Source organism: Mustela nigripes, chromosome 2 (assembly GCF_022355385.1).
Source record: "Mustela nigripes isolate SB6536 chromosome 2, MUSNIG.SB6536, whole genome shotgun sequence".
In the NCBI taxonomy this organism is placed as follows: Eukaryota; Metazoa; Chordata; class Mammalia; order Carnivora; family Mustelidae; genus Mustela; species Mustela nigripes.
The window spans coordinates 31,452,686-31,473,868 of NC_081558.1; the positions used below are offsets into that span (position 1 = coordinate 31,452,686).

General features: G+C 41.0%; 1 protein-coding gene across 2 annotated transcripts in view; it reads left to right on the forward strand.

Moving 5' to 3' along the window:
* The window catches only part of SYNPR (synaptoporin), a 311,298-nt gene that overhangs the window by 250,690 nt on the left and 39,425 nt on the right, over positions 1 to 21,183 (forward strand). For both annotated transcript variants that reach the window (XM_059390087.1, XM_059390089.1), the window contains one exon: positions 9,419 to 9,617. In XM_059390087.1, coding sequence (XP_059246070.1) covers positions 9,419 to 9,617 — 199 coding nt within the window. The remainder of the gene's footprint in view (positions 1 to 9,418; positions 9,618 to 21,183) is intronic.

Here is a 21,183-nt window from a genome sequence, read left to right on the forward strand (position 1 = left end):
CCTTTCAGCAGGGGCTTTTGGCAACACCTATCAAAGTCCTTAAAATAGTACATACCCTTTGTGATTGTTAAGTTTTTTATTTTTTATTTTTAAAAATATTTTATTTGTTTATTTGACAGAGAGAGACACGGTGAGGGAGGAAATGCAGCAGGGGAAAGTGGGAGAGGGAGAAGCAGGTTTCCCACCATGCAGGGAGTCCAATGTGGGGCTCGATCCCAGCACCCCGGGATCACAACCCGAGCCAAAGACAGATGCTTAACAACTGAGCCGCCTAGGTGCCCCAGTGGTTAATTTTTTTTTTTAAGTATAAAAAATATTTATTTATTGAGGTATAATTGTACAGATCTAAAACACATAATTTGGTAAGCTTTGACAAGTTCTATACCTATGTAACGTCACTGCAATCAGAATAATAAACATATTTACTGCCCACAAGTTTTCTCCTGCCCCTTGATGATTCCTCCTTCCTGCCTCTCATCCCATGTCAAGGCAACCATCAATCTGCTTAGTATCACTAAAGAATAGTTGCATTTTTTTAGACTTTATATGAATGGGATTCTGCAGTAATTATTCTTTTTTTTATCTGACTTTTTTTTAACTCAGCATAATTATCTTGAGATTTACCTATGTCTAATGTATCAATATGCCATTCCTTTATATTGCTAAGTACTATTCTACTGTATGGATGTACCACACTTTATTGATCGTTGTAATGCTTAATTTTATGTAATTACTTGGCTAGACTATGGTGGCAGGTTTTTGACCAAACACTGCGTTGCTATAATGGTATATTTTTAGATATGATTGACATTTACAAACAGTTGACTTTAAATAAAGCAGTATTTTCCAGGATATGAGTGAATCCAATTAATTGAAGGTCTGGCAAACAAAGACTGAGTTCTCCTATAAAGGACGGAATTCTGTCTCCAGCCTGCAGTGCAGAAACTCTGGTTTTCTTGGCTTGGGACTCAAGACTGTAGCATCAACACTTGCCTGAATCCTTTGCCTACCAGCTTGCCCTGTGCATTTCAGACTTGCCGGCACCCACAATCATATGAGACACTCCTTTAAAATACATTCCTTATATTCATTAAAGTATATATCTTATTAGTTCTGTTTCTCTAGAGAACCCTAATATCCTCCTTACCCAGCACCTCAGCTTGTAGAAATATATCCAAAGAAAGTTATCATACAGTTTATCCAAAGAAAGTTATTGTACAAATATCCAAAAATACATGTTCAAGGCATTGCTTTAACAGTTAAAGGTTGGAAACAGTCAAAATATCCACCCATGGGGGACCATTTAAAAAATTATTGTAAAACTGTGCAATGTAGCTATATAGAACATTCTGGCACTGTAATTTGTCTATCCTGTGCATATATCACATGACTGTCAAAAAGAATAAGGTAGGGGCGCCTGAGTGGCTCAGCTGTTAAGCCTCTGCTTTCAGCTCTGGTTGTGATCCCAAGGTCCTGGGATCAAGCCCCTCCATCGGATTCCTGCTCAGCAGGAAGCCTGCTTCTCCTTCTCCCACTACCCTTGCTTATGTTCCCTCTCTTCCTATCTGTCTCTCTCTGTCAAACAAATAAATAATGAATTTTGGAAACACTGGAAAAAAATAAATTAAATTTTTAAAAAGTGTAGCACATTCATAAAATGTTGGAAAATATTTTTAAAATCCTTAAAAAATTAAAAAATAATAAGGTAGATCTTCTTTTTTTAAAAAAAAAGGTATGTATTAGTCATACTATTAAGTAATAAACAGCAGGTTAAAAACCCTGTTTGATTTTCACTTTTGTAAGCTGTTAATACTGAGGATGGAGTTAAGAAGAAATGTATATTTTCTTCCTATAAACATGTCTGCACTGGCTACATTTATAAAATAGCATATTTTGACTGAATTAATGAATCTAATCAATTTGACCTCAATTTAAATAAAGAGTAAGATCAGACAGATTTCTCCTGCCCTCTCCCATGCTATCTGTGTGTTTATTGATAATTATTTTTTGGTCAAATCCTTTACATTGCTTATTTATGAAACATTTCTATACTAATAAATAAAATGGACAGATAAGCAGTTATCTAGATAGTCAAGTTTTAAAAAAGAAAACTCTGGGATGATTTTTGTTTCATAGTTCATTTGAGTCCAGTACCACAGTTCAGGGAAGACAAACAAGATAGGATAAAAAGAATTTTTTCCGCAATATACAGATAATGACCCCATTATCTATTTTACTTTGACAGTGTAGAGGCAGTCTAAGTTCTCTATGACTCAAATTCTATTTGAAGAAACAAAAATTAATAAGTCATGGATTCATGATAATGGCAGTACCTCTTTGCAAGCCATTATAATGGGTTTTATAGAGTTTTCCTTCTCTGGGTCCCACTCTAGGACATGCCCTGGCCTCTACAAGTCCATTTCTTTTTAATTGCCTTGTAGTCTAACTTTTTATTTTGAAATGTTACAAACTTGTGGGAAATGAGAATGAAATTTGAAAAGATCCTTCTTAGCCTAATAGACTTCCAGTAAGTGGGGTAAGTTTCGTTACAGCCTGTGGAAATGAAAGCCACATGCTGGGGGAGCAGTGGTGCACAGAGTGGGCAGTTTCCAGCCATGTCCTTGTGTGTGCAAACACAACAAATTGTGTAGAAAAAAGTATTGTTTGCAGTAACCTTGATCCCATCTTCAGGTGTCTAGTTCAGTTCTCTCTGCTCAGTATTTATTATTGCTTCCTTCAAAAAATTATCTTCTCTAATAATAAAATGGAGAGCACAGAAAGTAATGGAAAGTTCCTCCTATGGAGACAATAAACTTCGATACATTTAATACATAATCACATCAAGGAGAAATGCCTTTATTGTGTTTAAGAGCAGAAGAACAGTATTTTGTCTTTCACTTTGTTTTTGTCTTTTAAGAAAACGTTTTTAGTGAATATATGCGGTTGTTGCAAGAAATGAAGCTGCCCTTGATTCAACGAAGGTTAGCACAAAGATGTCTGGAAAATGAAGCTCGCTGGCTAAAAATGCTATTTGCCTGAAGATAAGGAAGCTGGGGATGAGCTCTTAGGTCTCGCAGACAGGAGTGCAGGTCCACAGACCTTCCTGGGAACAAACAGAGTCATTAGAATCCCTGAGACCCTCTTAGGATGTTTGTGAACTGGATTGTTTTCTATTTCTGCTTGCTTTGATGTTGGGTAGAGTCTAGTAATGACCCTTTTAGTTAACAGAGGCTTTCTGCGTGTACTGATACTCCTGGTCAGCAAGTCCTGCATCTCAGACAAACTCTCCCCCTTCTCCTTCGCAAGCTGAAGACTTCAAACTTGTTTGTGACTTGAGCAACCCAAGTCCAAGTACCGGGGCCTTCTCTCAATTCTCACTGCATTGGGCATGTTTCTCAAGACCGTTCGCAGTCCCCACCTTGCCCCATCTTCTGCTCTTTCCACCCCAAATAGATCCTATACCGGCAGCCCTGTGATGTCATTGTCCCCAGATCTTGACCATAGTATAGAAATGGGCCTCATGATGAGCTGGTAGCATAAAGGGGAACCTTGCTTTAATCAATATGCAAGTCCTTCGAACCAGTTTGCAATCGACCTCCTAGAAAATCTCCGTTCCCATACCTCATTGTTTAGCTTCTCCAATGACTCGCCATGGAGCTCAACACATCCCCCTCCCCAACTCAGAAGGACATGAGCATAATGGAGAATTCAGGAGTTTGGAAATCTAAGAGATGAAATTTGCATAAGTTAAAAAAAAAAAAAACCCTCAGAGTTGTTTTCCAAGTTTGCCTCTTCTCTCTGCCAAGTGGGTGATCTTTGATGATTCTTTCAAGATGACTGAGCTCCAACTTCCTCATCTATAGAATGGAGAAGTTTTCTGAAGAGAAAAAATGAGATGTAGTGTGTGAATGTGTTGCTAAACTTCCAGGATTTTGTCGTGATTTTTGCTGTGAGTCATACAGGCTGAGCACGTAGAGGTGTGTGTGAGTGGGTACATGCACACACAAACACTTTATTATACAGACACATATGGCTAGCGAGAGAAAAGTCCATGTAAAACCAGACAAAAGCCAATATTTCATATTGGGAAGAGAGGAAAAAATGGAGCAAGAGGATTAAAGTCTCTATCAACTGATAAAAGGATTGAAACAGGAGCTGCAGAAAAATGATCAAACAGAGAGAAACGTGCTTAGCACCACAATATGCCAGTTGCCCTCTGACCTTCCCTTGGCCACTGTAATTCTGGCTATGAGACATTCAGTGACAGCAGTTTGCTCCCCAAGGCCCTTAAAGCTTCCTACATTTGCTCCTGGGAGATCACCAACGTCGGGACATGTCATTGTTGTCTCTCCCTGAGCCACCCCCAGATGCTTTGTTATGAGCTTTAGTCCTCTGTTCTTCCAGAGTAGGTGAAAAATATGGTCAATAACTTCAAAAGTCTTGCTACCAGATGCCCAAGATGGTACCCTATTCCCTAAAGAGGAATCTGTGCCTCCGAGTTCTAAATATTTTACTTTGTATAAAGAACCACGGGTACTACAGTGATCACAATTTCAGAGCACGATGCATGCAGGTTCATTGGCTCTCTGCTTGCTTCTGAGGCAAATGTTAGAGTAACTTAGGTCCATATTTGGAAAATGGACAGTTTTTAATGACTTCCTCTTGACTGGTCTGCAAGGATTCAACTCTGTTATTGCTGGGTGCCTTGTACAATGCTGGATTCACATACTTCAAGGTAGAAGCACAAGGAATGTTGGTTTAGAACCCTATTCAGTATAAGCCATCTGCACACCATTAGATTAGAAGGCTCAGCCATTCTTATACAGACATTCAACTGTTAATCTAATGACGCTACAACTTCTGAAGCAGAGGGGCAGAAATGTACAGTAGTTACTAATGTCGCCTCCACCTAATCGCTCACATTGGAGACTCACCCCTGCCCTTCACTAGCCACATGACCTCAGGCAAACTCACTGCATACTCCAAGCCTCAGTCTCCACATCTGTATAACGGTCCTAGTAATAACTCCCACCTAAGAAAGGTGTTCCGAGCATTAGTCGAGAAACAGGTCTGTAAAGAAGCTAGCACAATGGGTGGAGGTTGAAAAATGTCTGTGTTTGTTATAAACATTTTTATTCATAAAGCAATGCCAATTTGCTTAATAGGTACATTTGCAGTCCCTTTTAGTGTCATTGAAGCAGCAGTAAAAAGTTTAAAAGACTGTGTATAAGCATTAGTAAAAAATTTTTTTAAAAATCTACTCTAACATGGAGGCTTTTCTTTGGTAGACACAATACAGTAAAATCCAATGAAATTCAATTACCCCTTGATTGACTCAGGCCAACCCAGAAGGGAATAATAATTTGAAATCAACAGAATTGCATTTGGTCCCTTTTGCAGGCTCAGCAGTTGCTCCCTGACGAGTTCCTCACAAGATCAGAGGTGGCCCCACTGGCTTCCAGAGTCTGTCAACTGGCACACTCGATCTGTACAGAACAGTTTTTTCCTTGTTTAGATTCTAAATGGATGATATTTGCTTCCAGAATTATTACAGCTGCCAAACGCATGCTGACTACAAAAATCTCTCCCTCCAAAACAAATCATACATATTTATGCATGTATATGTACTGGACGCTTAAAAGAGCCTCTCTGTTAAAATATATGTGTTTAGTAATACATATCATCATATAGCATTAAAAATGTTCAGCCATGTGAATTATTATACTCAGACTGTTTTGAGCTGACGTGCTCTTTCTTTATAAATGATCCTTACTCCCTTCCACAGAATAGCATTAGCTTGGAACTTCTCTTTCCCCTCATTCTCTTGATTTCACCCCAGTGTGACTGGTGGGCTAAATATCAAGCTGTAAATCACTGGCGTTAATAAGCAGATTTGTTAGTGATTTTTGTGCATGTGTGCCTTGTGCAAATAGCCACATTTACCGTAAAGCAACATAGTAACTTGATGATAGGGGAAATTTTGATATTCAGCTGATTGCATAGGGGGAAAAAAAAACCATCCAATTCTTTTATTCCCCTGTTCCCTGCTACCCCCACGACACACAAAGTCTGCAGACCCAGTCTGTATATCTCAGCTGAGGGAACTGGGGTGTTAGAAGCACTGCTGATCCGGCATCTGGAGAGCCAGTGTGCCTGTCTCTGATCAGTTGCAGCAGGTGACATGGCCCTGCCTGCTATTTTTGTTTTATATGTTGTTTATTGCAGGAAAGTCTTTCCAGACTTTATCTTAAGATGAAGACCCAAATTTATAACCTGGCCCACTTTGCCCCACAGTGAGGGCCCCAGAGGATTTCTTTGTCTCACTGGATACCACTCGTTCTCTTTTTCTGCCATGTTCCAATTTTCTAAGACATAGTTCATCTCTTCCCATGTGCAATGCTCCTGCCCTATGCAGGATCTTGGTACCTTCTCTTTCTTACCTATTTTTTGACAGTTTTATTGAGATATAATCCACATACACTACAATTCATTCCCTTAAAATGGACACCTTGATCGTTTTCAGTTTACTCAGAGAATTGTACATCCATCACCTAGAACATTTTCATGGCCCAAAAAAGGAATCTCACATCCCTTAGCCATCATCCCCAATTCTAGAACCCCCATCACCACCACCTCCAGCCCTAGGCAAATGCTAGTCTACCCTTTGTCTCCAGAGATCCAGAGATTGGCCTTTTCTGAACATTTCCCTACAAATGGAATCCTACAGTGGGTGGTCCTTTCTGACTGACTTCTTCCACTTAGCAGAAGGTTCTCAAGGTCCGTCCATGTTGTTGGACGTGTCGGAGCGTGTGTCGGCACTTCATTCCTTCTCAACAATAGATAATATTCCACTGTACAGAGGCACCACATTTTATCTACCCATTCATCAGTTGACAGACTTTCTATTACAAAGAGTGCTGCTATGAGCATTCCTGTTTCATTTCCTGAGTACAAGCTTTTGTGCAGACAAATGTTACCCTTGCTCTTGGGTATGTATCTAGAAGCAGAAGGGCTGGGTCACCGGCTACCTCTATGTTGAACCATTTGAAAAACTGCCAGGTTGTTTTTCCAAAGTGGCTGCCCCATTTTACATTTCCACCGGCAATATACGGACGTCCCAATCTGTCTAATAAAACTCGCATTCCAGTTCTACCTTGTTATTCTTACCCAGTCTTACCAACAATTGTGATTCCAGTCTCATAGCCTTTTTCATTGTAGCCTACTAGATAGAGAGTCACATTTCACTGTGTTTTCATTCTTAACTTTCGATCTGGATAATTTCTGCCCATTTTTCAAGCAGCAGATTAAAATTCCATAGGGAATCTTACCTTGACCCCCACCCCCATCCCAGACTGGCCTTGGGCTCCTCTCAGGAAACCTATCTTTTCCATCTGCCTTTGAAGTTCTATATGGGCAAGGCCCCCTCCTATCCCCCTTACTCGACCCCAGCATCTCGCCGTTGTGTGAACTACTGGCCGCTTGCCAAAAATTTGTGGGATAATGACATATACAAAATAATGAGGAAAAGGTGTACATTATCTGAAAATCACCTGTATGAGAATTATTGGCATGATTAGCTTTTAAAGCTATTTCATTTTTCAGCATTCCCACAGGCCAAACCATTGGGAAACATTTTGATATCTCTGGCAAGGGGAGGAAAGGAACTCTACAATGTAACCAGGACGAATGCTTCTATTTTCCTGAATCGTACCGAACCGTACCCCTTTCTGGTTGATAAGAAACGGGAGGAACCTCAGTATATACAAGCAAGATCAAGTGGACTGTGTAGACAGCTCTCCCTTAAGTCAAGCAAGAAATAGAAAAGACTGGGTTTCTCAGAAATAGGGAGCTCAGGGGGACTGGACTTCCCTGCACTGGTTGTCCCTAGAGATTGTGGTTGAGTAGGACAAGGCCGCGGAATGTACATTTTTAACAAGGCCTCTAGTGTTTGCAATGCTAGTGACCCATGAGCTTCACTTGGAGGAAACATTCATCCTGTTTAATATTCTCATCATTTAACAGAAACCAGTTAATGCAGAAGTTAAAAATTCAAGCTCTAGAGTCAGGCACAGATTTAAATCCCTGCTGAATTTACTAGCTATGTGGCTTAAGACAAACTACTTCATCTTTCTAAGACCAATTTCTTATCCTGTAAAGGAGGAGGGGGCAATAAAGTGCCTACGTCACAGGGCTGCCATGGGCATTCAATTAAATAATGAGTATAAAACACAATACCTGGTACACAAGAAGTGCTCCAATATTGGGGCACTTGATTGGCTCAGTTGGCTGAGCATCTGACTCTTGATTTTGGCTCAGGTCATGATCTCATGGGTTGTGGGATTGAGCCCCACATGGGGCTCCATGCTCAGCAGGGAGTCTGCCTGAAGAGTCTCTCCCTCTGCACCTCCCTCTGCTTGCTTTCTCTCTCTCTCAAATAAATAAATGAAATATTCAAGAAAGAAAGAAAGAAATGCTCCAATATTAGTAACTATTGTTACTACTATTTTATCATTATATTACTGTATAAAGTATAAGAGAAAGTACACAACAAATCTGTTTTAAAGGGATCCGTTTTGCTCAGTAAAAAAATACTTTCTAGTATTAATTGGGAAATTTCCAGGTTCCTCAATGGCTTTATCATTACTGTTGCTTTCATAGTTTTCCAAGTGGTATTTGATGATATCCCCCCTATGGCTATTTCCAAGCACCTCCATAATACTCAAGGGATAATTTAGTTATTTCTTATGAAGCAGAATTTTGGCTTCTATATTAAATTATAGTTTGCCACCTAGTTCACAACATGAGCTACTATACTGGATAGAACACACTTCCTTAGGTGTCATTTGTTAAGCAGAAAGTATTACCCCCAAATCTTATTTCTCTCTATTAGGTAATATATTGAGTCTGAATGCCTGATAGAAATTACTCTCTAAAATAGAAGTTCTAAAGTCCAATCAAATTAGTATCGATCCATCATCTTACAGAATCAAGAATGTTCATTCATTTATCCAAGTCCTGTATACTGAGTGCCTAACAAGGCTCAGTCATTCAGGATATACAGAGAAGAAGAAAATCAAGAGGCCACCCTCATGGAAATCTTTGCAGAAAGATGGCGTCTTCACGCCCTTTCCGTGAGGTACTTAAATACATCATCAAGATCGTGTGACTAGTGATGAGTGCTATGAATGATGTTCATCAGGATGATGGGATAGAAAATGTCTACGGGGAAGGGGCTATTTTATATTAATAGGAAAAGGCTCTCCTAGGATATGACTTTTGAATACCAACCAAGGAGCCGGCCGTGGAAAATGTCAGGGGACAGGGCCATTGAAGAAAAGAAAACATTCAACCAAATGACCTTAAGCCTGGCTCCGTCTCCTGTGCCTTATAAAGAGTCTCGTTCCCTCTGGCACTTTAGGTTGCATCAGGTGACCTTTGAGGTGCCCACCTGCGAGGGGAAGGAGCGGCAGAAGCTGGCACTGACTGGTGACTCCTCGTCTTCCGCCGAGTTCTTCGTCACGGTCGCTGTCTTCGCCTTCCTCTATTCCCTGGCCGCCACCGTCGTTTACATTTTCTTCCAGAACAAGTATCGGGAGAACAACCGCGGCCCGCTCGTCGTAAGTGGCTCACTTCTTGCAGCAACCCTCTCCGTCCCCTCAGATTTCTTTCCCTTGGCTTGAAAGGCTTTGGAGTTGGGCAAGCCCTGGGGGCAGGGTTTTTGTTTTGGTTTTTGTTTTTCGGGGGGGGGGGGGGGTTTTGTTTTAAATCACATTCCTTTTCATCCACATCTCTTGGATCTAACACAGAAGCATGATGTCTGCCATTCTTTTGCACCCCTGAACTGGAAAAACATCACGAGACATGCTAGAAACCCTGCGGAAATAAATGGTTGGAAATCTCCTGAGATCCAGGGAAGATGAGTGAGGCTTACTGCAGATTCATTTATAATTCCAGCATGATGGAGCCAGCCAACCATTTTTCTCACCGGTCACTTAGTGTGACTTGTGCTTATTTGAATGGATTGTTCGGTTAGTATATGATAGACGGGGCATAGAGGCTTCCATCTCTGAGCCCCCACCCCTATCTCCGGCAATCTCTCTAAATCTCTCTTTCCACCACTGACCCTCCTCCCACTTTATTTTTCCTTGTACACCGGTCCAAGGACTCACATGGACAAAACCAGTATAGCCCAGGATATCCCGATAGGGGGACACACACACACCTACAGGGCACAACAACTCTCAGAGGGGCACAAGAGTGTGAGTAATTTTTTAAAATTTTTAAATTTTTTATTAACATATAATGTATTATTAGCCCCAGGGGTACAGGTCTGTGAATCGCCAGGTTTACACTTCAAGGCAGAATGTGAGTAATTTTTAAGGAAATACATTTTAAATTTCTCAACCTTCACATATACACTTGCCTTTATCTGAGAATGCTCTGCATATAAAAATACTTGGCTGCTTCTTCCTTAATTACCTACTCCCATTTTATAAAAGAAAACCATCCATCTTCTCCATCCCAAATATCACCACACAATACACTGCTAGGAGGCAAAACTTTTCAGGTGCTGATGAAAAAAATTAGAAATATTGGTGTTGGTGTTGACAAAAGTGAGTTATTTTAAGGCGTGGGTAATGTACTCTTTTGCATATAAGGAGGTTTCCAAATTTTTTACTTCAATAAAATTGAAAGTCTTAATCTACTCATCAAATGATAGACCATTAAAAAATACCTTTTGATGACAGATCACTATGTGATTAGGACATATAACTCAGAAGAAATTCAAGGAAATTCATGACATTGCTAAAACAAAACTCCATCTGTTCTCATCTACTCATTTATGCGAGCAGGGTTTCTCAACACATCTGTAAGATGAAAAATGGGGAGAGAATTTATGCTGAATCATGGCCCATTCTAGAAGTGATGTTTGTTCCCCCAAAAGTATGCAAACTAATTGTAGGGAAAAAAAGGCCCAGATATTTCTAATAAAATTTTTACTTTTTAAATTTAATAATTATCAAATGTATAATATTTGTTGTTTGGAACAATTGTTCATTAATAATATTTATTAACAATATCACCCAATCCCAAGTAAATTTTTGACACTTAAAGCATTAGAATCATGGGCAAAAAGTTATTTAAGCGTATGTACATATTTGTGTTACAAAGAATATAATAAGTGACCAGTAAAATGCTTTCCAGTATAAAAAATATGTACACTATGTACACTATGTGAGGAAAGTATAATGGAAATACAAATTCATAGAAAGTGAAAAGAACATGTAAAATTTCCAACTGTTAAAGAGAACTTTTTCATTAATTTTTTAATGGAAGACAGAGAGTATCAAATAATGTCTTCATTGGATTCATTTAAAAATGGACACTGTGTACATTTTAAAATAATCGGTATATATGCCAGAAATAATGTTTTTTGAGCTATTTAGATTTTTTTAAAAAACAAAATTAGATGTTTCAACTTCATACAAGTAAGAACCCAATTTTTCAAAATTCTTTTAGGGGTAAAATAGATTTTACAGATATCTAATCTAATCAATATGTTATGGAAACCTGAACTTTAAAATAAACACATTGTAAAAGGTAACTGTAATAAATCCCCATTTGCAGAGCTTTGTGATTAAGTATGAAAGCCCCCCAAAATTCAAATTTTTAGCACTTTAATATGTTATCTTCGAAGAAGCAGAGTAATGAACTTGAATTTGTGGACAGTGTCTTTTCTCTTTCTCCCAAAGTGGAGCTAATAGTCTTATTGGTTTTAAAATACTTTTTAAGAGTTCCCTAACTTGGGCTTAGCCCTCCCATGATGTGCAGATAGATACACAAAAGAGATTGCTATAGATGTATCACAGAACCAGGGTGCATGCATCCATTCCTGGGTGTGTGTAGACCAGGTTACAAAATTCTGAAGTCTATGGAACTCTCCTGACTTCCTGAGACAAGTTGACTCGGCTACTTTGCTCACAAAGTGGAAAAAGATCGATTTTGCTATATAAAACCACATTCTCCTCATACGAGATAATCTTGTGAAGGCATGCTACTTCATCTCTGTGTAAATATTCTCTCCCATCAAGCAGGATATAATGAAATCCTGAATTGTGTACTACGCTGGGTAGGTTCTGTTTTATTACATCGTGGGAGAAGGGGAGGGGCAGGGGAGATAATTCTAGTCATAAAAAAGGAAAGGCTCCTAGATGAAGCTTCTGTGATATTAAAAACCTGATGTGCTCATTACTTAGCAGATGAGAGTTCATTTAAAAATGAGCCTGAGTCCTAAGAGTCACAGAGGCAGAATGGCTATGGAGGGTCCACAGGACGCCATTACAACAGCAAACGGCAAACCATATCAATTCTGGCCCCACCATGATGAGGGCACAGTTGGGGAATAAAGAGTGAACTATTATACCCACCCTTAATGGTTAGTTAGCAAGTTACAAAAAATCCACACTTTGAACAAGATCTCAAAAAGAGGATTCAAACATTAAAAAAAAAAGTTCAAATGCTATGTTACCAATAATGGTACCCATTTTAAGTCAATCCTACTTATTCAAAAAGATGGTTACTGATAATGACTTGGTCACCTCAGTTCTTGTTGTCATCTATTCTTTTTTGAGGTTGCTTTAGCAAAGCTCACATTTTTTTCTTCATTCTGTAATTTTCTGCAGTATGAAACAACAAAGACCTCATGGTGCTGATACGAACTAATTCAAGCAGTTTAAAGAAGTCAGGGATCCTCTTAAACTGGTTCACATCTAGAAATTAACAATTTCCCATCTCATTCTATAATCCTCTAGGACATGACATTACACATCATGCATAGATAAGATTAACGTGAAGGAAAGGGATGATGTTGGTAACGATGTTGATAATAAGAATAACAATAATAGGGGCGCCTGGGTAGCTCTGTGGGTTAAAGCCTCTGCCTTGAGCCCAGGTCATGATCCCAGGGTCCTGGGATTGAGCCCGGCATCGGGCTCTCTGCTCAGCAGGGAGCCTGCTTCCCCCTCTCTCTCCCAGCCTCTCTGCCTATTTGTGATCTCTGTCTGTCAAATAAATAAATAAAATCTTTTAAAAAAAAGAATAACAATAATATCTACTGGTATTGATTATCTACTATGCGTAAAACTAACAGTCACAACAACCCTAGCTTATGTTATTCTTTTAAAGATTTTCTTTATTTATTTATTTGTCAGAGAGAAGGAGAGAGAGAGAGAGCACACAAGCAGGCAGAGAGGCAGAGAGAAGCAGGCTCCCTGCCCAGCAAGGAGCCCGATGCGGGACTCGATCCCAGGACCCTAGGATCATGACCTGAGCCAAAGGCAGTGGCTTAACCCACTGAGCCACCCAGGCATCCCCCTAGCTTATGTTACTATTCACATGTAAAGATGAGGAAAGGGAGGCTGGGAGAGATCACCTGACTCCCCCTGGTCACATCACTATTAGAGGGTAGAACGTTTGAAACCAGGTCTCCAACTCCAGGGCCCAAATTTATAACCACCATGCAAGAGGGTCCAAATTCCTGGCAGGCAATGTTCTATGAAATGAGAAGGGTGGGGATGAGTAAGACCAGTTGGTTTATACACCTGGACGGCTCCTATATTGTCTTACTCTGGATATAGAGAAACCAAATATATAGAGAAACCTTATAACCCCTAGGCTTTTCTGCTCATTTGATGTCATCGACATTTTTCATTTGCCTTCAAAATCTATTAGGAGTCCGAGCATGACTGCCGTACATCTATGATGCTAGTAGAATCATAGGGTTCTGCTTGTGCTGCTGTTTATCTCTGTTGCACATGGAAGACGACAGTGACAGAAAACAAGCTTTTTAAATGCCCAGGTTCAATGGGTATTATAAATCAGAGATTATCAGGACTGATTCCTATCTCTTTGCAAGCAGTTGTGAACAATTTCAGACAGACTGGGGCCATGCTTACCAATGGCGATTTTCTGAAAAGATCTTTTTCTACTGAATATGCTTGACAAGATGGTGCACATTTAAGTAAAAAGGAAAATAAGAATGTCTTCAGAAGTAACATTATTGTTAATGATGCTTAATAACCCAGTAGCCAGAAAATCGGCCCGAAAGAATCAGGTGGCTACTGTACATCACTACAGTGCATGCCTTCTTGTACAGATGAATAAGTGACGATTCTCAGAAAGCAGAGACAGCCGCCTGAATCATGGTATGATTGTGAATTGAAATGTCAACGCTGGTTAGATCATTTTGACCTGCTCCTTAGAGTATCCTTTTAATGCCCATCTCTTGCCTAGATGTCTGTGTCGGGATATTCTGAGCCATTTTCAGATCTCATGTCAAATAGTGACACTGTGAAGCTTTAGAGTTTCTTCATATTAATGTAAAGTCAGTTTAAAAAAAAATATCTTACAGAGTGCTCTAAGAATGAATGTATAATACACACTATCTCACATTTTGGTAAATCCTGATTTGAAGAGGTTTGGTTTAAAGTAACTACTCTAGGAGTTTAGGAGAATCAATATCCACTTCAAGATTTTGTGGAAAAGGATAAAGCTCTCTGATTTTTTCATAAAACTCTGATTTTCCCATAAAGGTTGACCGAAGGCAGTTTATGGGACTAGTGTTGCTAAGCTGTTGCAGGCACACAGCGATGTCGTGATTCACATTTGTTTACGTTCTGTGCATTCTACGTATTTTCTCATCTAACCTCAGAACAAGCCTGAGAGAGAAGGAGCGCAATTAGAATCGACCCCATTCTATGGATTCAATTTACCACCTCTTTACTGAGCATGTGGTGTTGGAAAATGTGTCCCTGGGAGATTAGAAACCTTGCCTGTTGTCAGAGAGGTGAACAGCAGCAGAAGGACTCAGACTCTTAGTCCAGTGATCTTGAGGGTAATGGCTAAGCTCTGCAGTCCTGGATTTTAATCCCCCATAAGACCTGTAAGAGTTTGAAGTGTGTTACTTCACCTGCAGAACGAAGCTAGTAACGATACACATATCTTGGGGCTGCTGAAAGGAAAGGAGGAGTTAAAACCTACAAGGCGCTTTGCACAGGGAAAGGCACACAGTATTAACAGTGGTATTAAATTAACAGTGGTAAATTAACGACATCTCACTGCCGCACTATTATTGCCATAAATTAAAAAAAATTTTTTTTAAATTAACATATCATGATGGCGCCTGGGTGGCTCAGTGGGTTAAAGCCTCTGCCTTTGGCTTGGGTCATGATCTCGGGGTCCTGGGATCGAGCCCCGCATGCAGCTCTCTGCTCAGCGGGGAGCCTGCTTCCCTTCCTCTCTCTCTGCCTGCCTCTCTGCCTACTTGTGATCTCTGTCTGTCAAATAAATAATAAATAAAAATCTAAAAAAAAAAATTAACATATCATGTATTATTTGCCCCAGGGGTACAGGTCTGTAATTCATCAGGCTTACACAGTTCACAGCACTCACCATAGCACGTACCCTCCCCAATGCCCATAATGCCCAACCACCCTCTCCCTACCCCCCTCCCCACCCCCGCAACCCCCAGTTTGTTTTGTGAGATTAAGAATCTCTTATGGTTTGTCTCCCTCCCAATCCCATCTTGTTTCATTTTTTCCTTCCCTACCTCCCAAACCCCCCACTCTGTCTCTCAGCTTCCTCATATCAGGGAGATCATATGACATTTGTCTTTCTCTGATTGACTTATTTCACTCAGCGTAATACCCTCTAGTTCCATCCACGTCATTGCAAATGGCAAGATTTCATTTCTTTTGATGGCTGCATAGTATTCCATTGTGTATATATACCACATCTTCTTTATCCAATCATCTGTTGATGGACATCTAGGTTCTTTCCATAGTTTGGCTACTGTGGACATTGCTGCTATAAACATTCGGGTGCACGTGCCCCTTCAGATCACTACCTTTGTACCTTTAGGGTAAATACCCAGTAGTTATTGCCATTAATTTTAATCACTCTCTTGCTCATTACTGGGTAGAACCTTAGCCACATAAAGGAAATTGCAGGCAGGGTCCTTTAACTACCAGCAGCCCTCTCAATGCTACTTTGCTCCCCAAACATTCTCTTCTCCCCAATTCCCCCAGGGAAAGAGCTGGACTCAGGACTGCTTCTAAGACAACAGTTGGGAGGTTGAGCCACCCAGTGAACCTTTCTATCCCTGTGACCCCACTCCCTTAGGTGACTGGAAGGTAGATTTTTTATCCCCTAAATAAAACAAGGCTCCCATTTTCATGTGTGGACTGAAGCCATCCCTAAGAGAGGATAACAGGAGGCAGGCAGAGAGCTGGGTGTTCTGAAACTCACGTGCTGGTTCCTCCCAACTGTATCTTTCTTAGCTGTAGACAGGGCTGGAAATCAGAACCACAGCCTCGAGCTATTGGGGAATTGCTGAGGAACCTCTCCCCCTCGCCTTCCCCCCAACCCTTCTACTTCATGCCTGTGTACTTCCTTTTCCTAGGTGCTGGGTGTTTTCAACAGGCCAAGCATATATGTATACAGGGGTGAACTGAGAGCATCCATTCTGGTGGGGGAAATTATTTAATAAGTATGAGTCTCCTAGAAATGACCTGCTACAGGTACATAGATGGGGTTTGGTAACCTAGAGGAGGAGGTGTACCTCTCTGCCCACAAGCCAGTATGGACTGTGGGCTGGTATTAAGGCAATCCCAGTGCACCTGGTGGTTGGTGAGAAGATGAGTGGAGATTGTGTTAGAAGATCTGCCCCAGGAACAGTGTGTTTGATGCTAAAAAGAATAACATTATTTGAAGACCACAAAGCATGTATCTTGTTTGTAGGGGCACACCTGTCAAAATCTGACAGTCTGTTTGGTGATGTGGAGTGTGTGTGTGTGTGTGTGTGTGTGTGTTTCTGCCTCCCTACTCTTTGAAACAAGAAGTGATGACATTTCAAAAAGGTATAGACCTAACCTTATATGACGTTTATCCAAACTATTACACACATTGCACCAACAAATATATTTTTCCAGAATTGTACTGCGGATGAAGGGAAATAAATTAACCCATTTAAAATGTTCCCAGCACACCATCGACACATTTTATCAGATTTTGTAATCTCAGCTCGTTTCCAGCTTCTTAAGATTAGCAAATTCTTAATTTAAATGAAAGTTAATTCTCACTTTATTTGGTGCCATGTTTCTCCAATTAACTAGTTAAGCAAAGATCTGAGCCGTCGTCCAATAGCCTTCATAAAGACAGTGAGCGACTAATAGAATTAGCATAATTCTTCCAAAGCCCAGAGCTCCTCTCATCCTGTGTTGGAGCCAGTGTATTCAGACGGCTAGTTTAGCTTGTCTGTCTGAACCCCAACCATTTTTTCAGATTTTTCTTTCATTCCAGGGAACTCATTATTCAGTTAGAAAAATTAGGACCAAGAGGGAACGCGGCAAAGGCCCAAATGTGTCTTTCTTGTGTGTTTCTTTCTTTCTTTCTTTTAAAACAACCTGAAATGTGCAATGTGTCTATTCCATGGCCCAGCACACCCAAGAGAAACCACGCTCCCTTTATCAGATGGAAGAGTGGTTCTCTGCCGGTGGGTGGGGGACATTGGGCAATATCAGGAGACATTTCTTTTTTTTTTTTTTAAAGATTTTATTTATCTATTTGAGAGAGAATGAGTGAGAGAGAGAGCTTGAGAGAAGAGAAGGTCAGAGGGAGAAGTAGACTCCCCAAGGAGCTGGGAGCCCGATGTGGGACTTGATCCTTGAAGTCCGGGATCATGACCTGAGCCGAAGGCAGTCACTCAACCAACTGAGCCACTCAGACGCCCATTAGGAGACATTTCTGATTGTCACTGCTTGGCGGGGAGCATAGTGGGAAGAGGCCAGGGATGCCACTGAACGTCCTGTTGTGCACAGGACCACACAGTGTACTGGGCTCAAAAGAGCCATAGTGGTGAGGTTGATAAGCCCTGATGTATAGCAACCATCAGTAGCTGTTGAGAAGCTACCGTGTGCCAAATCCTGCACGAGCACTTGTCACGTCCTCTCCTTAAATGCTTTAGCTAACCTTTCGAGTTTCATATTTTAATTCCTAACCTTGAGAAGCAGAAACTGAGGTTGTGGAAGTTTAAGAGGCTTGCCCCAGGTTACTGGCCCCTGAAGCAATGCAGGTGTATCTGAGCGCAGCAGCTCGGAAGACGCTCTGTTGTTAGCCGAATTTGCTTCTCACCGTGTTCATTTCTCTGGGTCCATGAGGCTGACACGCTACCTCCCGCCCTAATGAGTCACCTTCTCTGGGTCCACGGACCTTACTGCTGGCTGTTGGCCTCTCCCAGTCCCTCTGTCTTCTTGTGTTTCCTCTTGTAGCTACCACCAACCCACACACAGACACATGCAGACACCCACACAGACATGCACACAGTCTAAATATCTCAGCTTTGTAACTTTTATCTCCAAAGCTCTCCCTTCTTATCTAGTGGACAAACTAGAGAGGAAAATGGTGCCAGTTCCAATTCTTTAACCAATTATAGATGTTAACTTGGAAAAAAACTTGTTATTTTCCCAGAAGTCTCCAAGAGCTTTTATACAGCTCCAGACTCCATCTCTAATTATGAAATTTAAGCCTATTTGAATATTTCCAACCAGCTTGGGGCACCAGTTTAATCTCAGGATTCCAAGTCATTTCACGGAGACTCCCAAAGTAGCGTGACATCAGGAAAGAATTGGCCAAAACATTTCCCTATTCGATTAATACCTATCCCCAATTTTTTAAAACGTAATTTGTCTTATGTTGGTTTTTCCTTACAGTTCCCTCAGGCACTGTTGGCTTTTATTTTTTGTGTTTCAATCAAACTAAAGTTCATGTGGTGTTTCCTTTTCGACCCTAAGACAAAGCTCTTTCTTGGATTCTAGAGTAAGGATCTTGGCTGCTTCAGCCCTCATGGGTCCCAGGCCCTATGCTGGGTACCAAGGACACCTAGCAAAATAACACCTAGCTCCTGGCCTCAAGCTAGTTCCTTTATTTCTACCACCCTCAATCTTTCATAAGGAGACAGTCGGAGCCAGTGGTTAAGAATTGAAGCTCTGTACTCAAACTGCCTGGGCCCAAATCTCAGAAGCACCAGTCAGTACCATCTGTGTGACTTTGGCCAAGTTACAGAACCTCTCCGTGTTTCTGTTTCTTCCCCTGTGACATAGAGGTAACAGTGGTTCCTAAACGATTAAGTCATTGGTCAGATTATATGGGTTCTGACACATAAAGCCCTTATAACAACAGCGGGTACTCATTAACGTGAGCCCTTGTTTTCATCAGCCTCGTATTATTATCTACCCTCGTGTCCATATTGTGCTTTATATGTGGCTGGTGTTTATTAAATCTTAGTGGGCTGATCAGCTGAAAAAGAAGTGGAAACTCCACTGACGTTCTCATCTTGACAAATGCTTCGGAAGGCTTTCTGTTGCACTGTAAATATCAAACCCCTTTTTACATCGTGTTTTATTCCTGAACCTCCAAATTCCACGTAAGCTGCTATCATTACAGAAAAATGCAATCCATCCTAAGATGGGGTTTCACACTGTCTGGCCTTTCTGTCACTCAGCTCCCCTCTCTTGGCTCCCCCACCCCCGACCTGGCACTCAGATCTCAGATGTTAGGGAAAAGAGGGGAAAGAACACAACCCCATTAAAGTAACCAGGCTCCGGGGAACTGGATTGAATCCCTTATCAGCTGGCAAGTCTGAAAATAGAAGGAGAGTGTGAAGAGCACAATTGTGTAACAGGAAGAAACTTGAGGAAATTTGATTGTTTGGGGGCATCCAACTGAGAAATGAGGTTCAGACTTTCACCCTCCTCCTATCATCTTTTGAAAGTGGTGAAATCTTCCCCTCCCCACTCCACCCCCACGATGGCAAAAATACCCTTACTATTTGCTAAGATTATTTCTTTGATTCCAGAACAAGCAGACACTCTCAAACACACACAGCTTTGGATTCACTGGGGCTCTCAGCATTTAAGAATGCCTTGCACCAATACCCATGGTTCATTAAACTTTCAAATAATTGGCACAAAGTCCAGAGCTTTGATTTTTTTTTTTTTTTTTTTTTCCTTTTGCAACCCTCTTAGCTCTTTCTCCCAGCTCGGCATCTTCATTTCCATTGCTTATTAGTAGGACCCTAATCAAAGCCACAGAGCCACACAAGGAAAAAAATTTTCCCTGGGAACACAAAGGAAGTGACTCCAGATAAAAACTGGCTTGGATCACTTATGAAGGACACAATTATTGAAAATACCTGACGGTTGACCAAGATGATTTCACCTTCACTTGACTACCTACCTATCTGAGACCTGGAATTTTCAATCTGCCTCCATGTGGTTCTGAAATGCCTAAGAAGCACTTGATTGATTCATATGCTATCTCAAGAAATAGAACGCTGGGGCGCCTGGGTGGCTTAGTGGGTTAGGCCGCTGCCTTCGGCTCAGGTCGTGATCTCAGGGTCCTGGGATCGAGCCCCACATCGGGCTCTCTGCTCAGCAAGGAGCCTGCTTCTCCCTCTCTCTCTGCCTGCCTCTCTGCCTACTTGTGATCTCTCTCTGTCAGATAAATAAATAAAATTTAAATAAAAAAAAAAAAAAAGAAATAGAACGCTAAGGGGAGCCTGGATGGCTTAGTCAGTTAAGCATCTGACTCTTGATTTTGGCTCAGGTCATGATCCTCAGGGTCATGAGATCGAGCCCCATGTTGGGCTCCACACTCAGCTGGAGTCTGCTTGAGATTCTCTCTTTGTCTCTCCCTCTTCTTCTGCCCCTCTCTCCCACTCGCATTCTCTAAATCAATTAATTAATTAAACCTTAAGAAAGAAAGAAAGAAGTCTGAATTGTAGCGAGTTAATACTGATCCATCTGTGGCCAAGTGAATCCACTAACCAATTGATTAGCCACACCAATGGGCAGAAAAATATGTTGATTGATATTGACAAGCTAGAAATTACAAGACTGAAAACAATGAGGTTATTACAGTGAAAAAAAATAACTTAGGAAAATTGCAGTTGAGGCTAGAGAAAAGCAGACTAAATTGTCTGGCACCCCAGTTTTACTTGGAAATAGGAAAATGAAAATCCAAGAGTGTCTATCAGCTTCTTAAGCACCCACTCTGTGCGAGACATATGGGGACTGCGGTAGCATGAGAGACATAATTCCTCACCCTGCTGTAGGAGACAGTCACGTC